Source organism: Hydra viridissima, unplaced genomic scaffold, assembly GCF_058129835.1.
Source record: "Hydra viridissima isolate aposymbiotic clone 2 unplaced genomic scaffold, HvirCarnegie_v1 scaffold_4, whole genome shotgun sequence".
Taxonomy (NCBI): Eukaryota; Metazoa; Cnidaria; class Hydrozoa; order Anthoathecata; family Hydridae; genus Hydra; species Hydra viridissima.
The window spans coordinates 12320674-12328543 of record NW_028324303.1 but is presented as its reverse complement, the minus strand read 5'-3'; the positions used below and the strand labels follow the sequence as shown (position 1 = coordinate 12328543).

The 7870-nt window shown below is 29.5% G+C and overlaps 1 protein-coding gene across 1 annotated transcript; it reads right to left on the bottom strand.

Moving 5' to 3' along the window:
* Positions 1-5017: 5017 nt before the first annotated feature.
* On the bottom strand, positions 5018-7452 carry LOC145183476 (small nuclear ribonucleoprotein Sm D2-like). Its single transcript, XM_090084384.1, has 2 exons — positions 7300-7452; positions 5018-5518 (listed from the first exon to the last, which is right to left on the bottom strand). The coding sequence occupies exons 1-2, from the start codon at positions 7302-7304 to the stop codon at positions 5167-5169; spliced, it is 357 nt and encodes a 118-aa protein (XP_089940510.1). The 5' UTR covers positions 7305-7452; the 3' UTR covers positions 5018-5166.
* Positions 7453-7870: the final 418 nt, after the last annotated feature.

Here is a 7870-nt window from a genome sequence, read left to right as displayed (position 1 = left end):
TTATTTTCATGGGTGGGTTTTCATTCTTCGACACCTACATAAAATCATTTGTTGCGTTTTTTGGACGAAGTTTTTCAAAAACGTTCGGTATATTTTTTTCGGCGATAAAATGTCACGTGACAAAACTCCCTATTAAAAAACATGTTTTTTTGCCAAAAAAAAAAAATTTTGCAATAATTTTGGTTCGAGATATGGTGATAAGTCTTCAGAATATGCGGTGAAAAATTTTATAAGGATTTTTAGGTTCATCATCTGAAAATGTCAGGATATCTCGCCGGCAGCTAGTAGAATATTACAAAGTGTAGTTCAGCAGACAACAATGAAAAATATTTGATCACTTAGGCTAAGAATGTTCTACGTATGAAAGATAATTTATCGGATGCTTCCCTTACTATCAAAGTTTGTGTTCAAATACAGAGAGAAATGGAATTTAGCAGGAAGAAGCAAAAACTTTTTCAGTAAAAAAGAAATATCCTGGTTTGATACAAGTCTTATGTTTGTCGTTAGAAAAAAAATTGAAAAACAAACTATTGATGTTGAAAGACCTGCAAAAGAGCTTTCCGATAGCAGTATCCAATCTAAACGTAAAAAAGCTTTAAGGAGGATTTAAGGAAGGAGTGATCAAGTATTGAACTGTTATTTGCAGCTGAAATGAAGTTAAGAGAAGAAAGTTAGCTAAAATCTGCTAAATAGTTGAAAGCCATTGTCACAAGAAAAGATACGGGTTCTGAAAAATCTTTCACATCTTTAACTGAAAATGAATCTTTGACACTTTTTTTGTTGGTGCCAAACTTACGAAATTTCTATATAACTTAATGCGTCAAAGTGCAAACGAACATAATTACGATTTGTATCCTCCATATGAACCTATTTTACTTCTGTAAGAAAAAAATGTTGGCACAAAATTATAAATGTTACTGAATCATTTGTAGAATCACCTTTTAAAGAGTTATTAGACTATACAGCTGCAAGACTTTTTCCAGTCATTAGAAAATGTGATTTCCTTACTTCCATAAAATTGTCTTCAAGGCATGCGTATAGGGATGTAACATCGGAAAAAGCTAAATATAAGCAGTTATTTCAAGACAGTTTCCGACTAAAGTATTTTTTAAATAACTATCGCTTCAATACAATTAGAAATAGATAACGTAGATAATTCTGGCAAAAAGGTTGTATAGAGAAATCCCATTACGTACTCTTCTAGGAGTTACAGACCATTAAAGTAAGTTACTGAAAATACTACAAACTTTATCAAAGATCAAGTCGACTGTGTCAGTACACAGATAGAGTCATTGAGATTGTCCCAGCTAGAATTCAATGGCTACAAAAAGTTTCTAAAACATCATTTAATTTTTTGGATGATCAACGGGAAAACAATAAATGCCATAACTGACACTGAATCCCATCAACGATGCTATCTGTATCATTTAAGTAAAAAAAAACTTTAATTTTAAAAAGTGCTAACAGCGCTTATTTAAATTATGGAATATCCCCAATTCGCCTATTTGAGCGTTTAATTCATATCAGCAACCGTTTGGAGATATATAAATGACAAATTTGAAGGCAAACGACAAAAACTAAATTAGAAATTAGAAAGAAGCATTTACAAGAAGAATTTTGTCAAAAAAAATAGGACTTTAAGTAGACAACCCCCAAACCTTTGTTTGGTGGTATACAAACGATAGAAATGCAGCGCGGAAATTTTTCCACTTATATGAATATTGTGAGGAGGAAAGAGAAAGGGAAGAGAAGGGAAGAGAAGGGAAGAAAAGGGAAGAGAAGGGAAGAGAAGGGAAGAGAAGGGAAGAGAAGGGAAGAGAAGGGAAGAGAAGGGAAGAGAAGGGAAGAGAAGGGAAGAGAAGGGAAGAGAAGGGAAGAGAAGGGAAGAGAAGGGAAGAGAAGGGAAGAGAAGGGAAGAGAAGGGAAGAGAAGGGAAGAGAAGGGAAGAGAAGGGAAGAGAAGGGAAGAGAAGGGAAGAGAAGGGAAGAGAAGGGAAGAGAAGGGAAGAGATTTTTTTGGGGGCTTTCTCTTCGGAGACATATTTATAAATCATTACCCATGATTTCCCCTGTCAACAACCTCACCTAAAATACTATTTCATGGAAGTAACATTCAAAAATTCTATAGTGTCTTTAGGTTTACTGTCCGAAGAAGGACATGAATCTTGGAACAAGGATATAAAAATATACAGAGAACATTTTTCTAGAAAATTTATATGGAGGATTTGGTGAACAACGATAACTAAGGAGAGAAAGAAATGGAAGTAAAAAAGCACAAACAAAAGGCGGAAGAAGACTACCGAAATTTTTGAAAATTGTTTGATTAGAGACTGACATTACTGCAGTTTAAACTTTTTCTTAGACTTCTTTAGCATAAAATACACTTGTCTTTTTGAATAATACAACATGGGTTAGTTTGATGAGAACTAACCACCCTCTTGTTGAACAAGTACCCATTCGCCTAAATAATTAAAAATAAAAAAAATCCCACCTCACAGTTATTTAGACCCCCTCTTGTATTTAGTTCCCGAGAGTAGCTGCTTTCAAAGGTCTGGTTTAAAACAATTAAAAAGCTGTAAGAACAAAGTGTTTAACGACATTCACGATTTAATTACTGTTTTAAATTTTAAGGATTGATTAAATTATGGATTTTTGCACGCCCAGGACAAAAAGTTCTATAAAACTTCTATAAACTTTTGAAACATATTGTCTATAGAAAATCTGTAGAACTTCTATAGAATGTCTATTAATTTCTATAGAACTTGCTATAATACTTTTTTTTTGTATAAATATATGTAAAAAAAAAAAAGTTCTTTATGAATTTCTATAGAAATTAGCAGGATTTAATAGAAGTTCTATAGAATCCTATAGAGTTTCTATAGCCCATATGTTTCAAAAGTTTAAAGAAGTTTTATAGAACTTTTTTTCCTGGGCGTCTAAATAGACTCGTAAAAAGAAATAACAGTCACAACACAAATACCATTTTTCGGCCGACGCATTGTATAACAAATGTTGTGCAACCCTTTTTAATTACTCATGTAAAGTTTACTCCTTTGTTGATTTTATTTTTTGAAAGTATTTTTAGGGCAATATATCTCGACCTACATTACTTCTATACCGAGTTTGAACTTAATCATGAATTATGCAATTAGTATTAACTTAATCACGTCTCTCATCGGTTTAGTTTTTAAGGGCTTACTTAAGTGTGAAGACACTGTTCCCCAAAATTGTATTTAGCTCTAACCTCTTGACCGAGAAAATTTTTGGGTTGTTGAAAGAGTACAACTTGTAGTTAACAGAAATATAAACCTTGAAATCAGGCATTAAAGTATATCAGAGAAAGTCGCATTTAAAATTTCACTAAAAATAAGGTGGTTTTATGGCCCAAATGACAACTCAACTTTGCATTTTTACAGCATGCCATGTTTGAACTAACCATTTTTTTAGAAATTTATTATACTGTAGATTCGATGATATGAGTTATAATACATAATCGGTGTTATTTGTGATCATCTTCGGATCACATTTTTTTTAGATATTTATTGTACAAATTGTAATACAATCAGATTGAACTTGATTGTGTTATAATTTGTATTTAAGAATTAGGAAAAAATATGATCAATCTGGCAGTAATTTTAAAGGATTAACAAGTTGATAAAAGTACTTCGCACTTTAATGTATATAAGTATGAGTTTTGAACAAAAATGCATCATTCACATACGAAAAGCATGGGAAGTTTTGAAAAAAAAAAAATATTGATTTTATCATGTTGAGCATTGAATTCAGAGAAAAGGATGCTCACTTGGAATTTATAGCGGGCAGACTATTGAAGTCTTCCACCACACTTTTCAAACTTGTTGGGATCGATTTAAATGAGACTCTACAAATCCAAATTACAGAACAAGTCTAAAAAATTGTTTAGCAGACTTCAATGCTAAATACATGTAACGCATCCACTTAATCTGCTCATGCAAATTATTTACAAGGATTTTTGTTATCAAATAAAAAACTTTAACAGAAAAATTATTGCTACAAACCTCTCAAAATTTAATGTTTCCAACCCTTTAAAACTAAAAAGAATTTTTGTCTTAATTTGATGTTAATCAAATACCTGGTATATAGAATGTTAAAGTCCTTGTAAAAAAAATTAACAAACAGTGTCTTTGATATTTAAAAAAAAAGAATAATTATCATGCAAAATTGAGTTGTCGCTGGGGCCATAAAACCACTTTAGTTTTGGTGAAATTTTAAATCCAAGTTTCTCAGGCATACTTTAACATCTGACTTCAGGGTTTACCTTTTTATAAACTACAAGTTGTAATCTTCTAACGAAGAATTTTCTCAGGCCATGAGGTTAGGGCTAAATACAATTTTGGGGAGCAGTGAAGACAGTACACTATTTATACTAATATGTTTTAGTACTATTGTTTTTCTTTTTGGTCTTGTTATGTATTCTGTTAGTACTATTTTGTACTATTATTTGTTTTAGAAGGATGTTACAATTTAAGATATTTAAATTTGTGTAATGAGATAATCTGAGGCTAGAATCTAAATTACATTTAGATTTCTTGCATTTTCATGATTAAACCGTTGTTAATAAAGCCCAAGTAACAATCCTATTAACTGCGATAACTGACGATATACTACCGAACTTAATTTAAGACAGCTATCTAAATAATTTGTATCCCAGGAAGCTACTTACAAATTTAGGGAAGGGGAGGAGGGGGATTTGATTTTAGGCTCATGGGTGTTATTAAAGAATTAGTTTAAGAATAAAATAGGCTAAATAACTATTTGTAGGGTTTTGTCAATTCTTCGTGAAAAACGTCTTCAAATTTTCAAAAAAAACCTTTTACACTGTCATCAGTAAATGTTTACTAAATTATAAAACATTTAACTTAATAGATCTTCATTACTTGTTTAGAATTTATGAATATTAATAAATTTTTTTTAAAAAAATCTAATTAGTTTAGTATATTTTAGTAGTTAAGTATATTTTAGTATTAAAAACCAATTAGTCAAACTGTAAAATATTTTACAGTTAGAGCATAAGCAACCAAGTTAAAGACTTTAACAAAGCTTTAATAAATAGAAGTATCCCACAACATCTGAGTTTTAGATCCAATCCACAAAAACAAATCATTCTAAGACAGCAACTCAGCTTCAATTAGGGTTTAGCAGATGCAATAGGATTTTTCAACACCAAAATGACTGAGTCACCCCGCAAAAACATCTTTGCAATGTATCTGTCTTTGTTAATTGGCTTAGCTTTTTTTCCTTTTCCGGTTTTTGGAATTTCATACCACATCTCCTTAACATTTTCAAGAACCATATTGCAATGTCTATCAAAAGCTTTGACTCTACCAAGGAGTTTTCTATTATTTCTACAATTAATTAATACTTGAGTGTTATTTTTAACTGAAGTCATAAGTACAGATAGTGGTCCTGTTTTAAACTCCTCTTCTTCTCTCTGCTTTAATTCTTCAAAGGTGAGTTCACTTTTGGGTTTGGCAAGTAGCCTAAAAAAATTTTTTAAACAATTTTTATTTGTTTATTTATTACATTAATTTATTTTAGTAAGTTATAGTTGTTGAGAAATATTAACTTAGAGTTCCAAAATTTGAAGCAAATTTATAGATTTCAAAATCACATATTTCTTCAAAAAAGTTAAAGGAACTTTTAACTATACTAGTGATCTGTAACACTTAATTGTTAACTAAAACATAGTGGATAAGCTTCAAAAACTGATAACACATTAATTAAAATCAAAAATCAAATTTAAAACATTTCAATAAATTATTTTTAATTTATTATAAAATCAATAATATTCTTATCTGATGAATGAATTGAGAATTTGATTCTTAAAACCATCATATTTATTTCATAATAACTTCAGTTTTGTAGTATGAATAATTACAATCTGCTAAAATGTTTTGTTTTGAACACTTTTTTCAAACAAGATGGTCTGTTTTGCCTAAACATTTTGAATCTAGATTAGAAATAAAAACTGTTACAAGTAACTTTGAGAAAAGGATGTAAAGGGAATAAATGTGAAATAACAAACAGGTCTTTTTTTTAGAGGTTCTGTTAATAATGTTTTGTTTGTACTTTGTTCATAACATCTAGTGGTTTCAAAAAATGACAAAAGAAAAAGATGTCAGAGAAAAATTATTCACAAAATTTGGAAAACCTTAATAGAATAGTTCTTTCAAAACTCAAAAGGTGCCAAGCTATTCTGAAACTCATGAAAAAAGTGCAAGAATCTGCTGCAGAAAGTTGTACAACAATTTTATTTCTAAAAATTTCTGTATTATTTAAGATGATGAAATTTATATCAAGTACAATAATCAAAATCCTCGGGCTATTATATTTCAAAATATAGAAAAGCAGATAAGAAGTTTTAATACAAAAAGCATGATTTGAAATTTCGTTTTCAGTAAGTTAGCTGAAAAAACCTTGATTTGGTAAGCCATTAATTGCAGCAAAAAATCAGCACTTTACATTAGTGAGTCCATATTTACAAGTTAGATATACATTAAAGAGAGCTTACAAAAACATCTATTACCTCTCATTAAATCACATGATAATGGACCTATGTTCTAGCTTGACTGGGCTTCAAATCAATATTGTAAATCGGTTATGTAATGTTATGAACAAAATGATGTGAACTTTGTGCCTAAAACAGCAAATTCTCCATATTGCCTATTATCAAAGATTAAACTGGTGTGCGTTAAATTCATTGATATATTTTGTTGCATTAGAATTATTATTAAGTTTTAAAAATTGATGAAATTTTTTTTTGTGTAGTTTTTCTTTCATACTTATGTTTACATTTTTTGATAAACATTAAAAATGTTCTAAATTTAAGAGCATTTTTTTTCAGATAATACCAATAACAAATAAAAATACATAGTTTAACACATTTTTTCAGTTAGCTTCATAAAATACAATACCAATTATTTACGATATAAGGTTTATCCAGCATTCACGATATAAGGTTTATCCAGCATTCATAATATTAGGTTTATCCAGCATTCACAGTTTTAAGTTTATCAAGCAAATAAACTTCTTAAATACTATATTGTATCACTATGAGAATTAAATTCAATTAAAAATAGCATCTAAAGTGCTGACAAATGTTTTAATCAAGTCACATTTAGCATTTTTGGTGAAGCATTAGTGTAATTTGAAAATGATACTCATTATTCAAGAATAAATACAATTAAAAAATGAAAAATAGTAATTTGTTTAGAAATAAGAATTTCGACAGGCAAAACTTTTGAAAAATGTAAACACTTACGACATTATGATTTAGAAGATACTCCTAGATCGAAACTTCTTTTTTAAGTCATTCAGTATATTGAAACACGAATTTCGTCCCGAAGCGCCAAGTTGTCTTTTAAATGCCAAGTTGTCTATGAAAAGCAAATATTTGATTTAATAAAAGGCTTAATATTTGAAAAGCGCTTGAGAATAAAGGAATCACCCTTGCATATTATAAATAGACCATCTTGTTTTGAAAGATATTTTAAGTTTGATAACAGCGTATTTCATTCAAATATTTTATAAGAAATCACTCTATCCACCGAAAAATATAGCAGAATCGTAAAAAAACATCAAGAGTCACATTTTTAGCTGATTCTTTAGGTCAGCACTAATGGACACTCACAAGGTTCACTTACACGATTTAGTAGATTATTGATCTTCGATTCTTTAAACTCCTTAACTTTTTTTAAAAAATTCCTTATCACCAAGTAGTAAAGCTAAAAAGTTAAGAATGGCATCTGCCTTTGAGTTGTTGATGAATTCTTGTGATATATTCAGTAAAACATGTCTATTAATTTTTCAATACTTATTTTTGGTTTTAAACC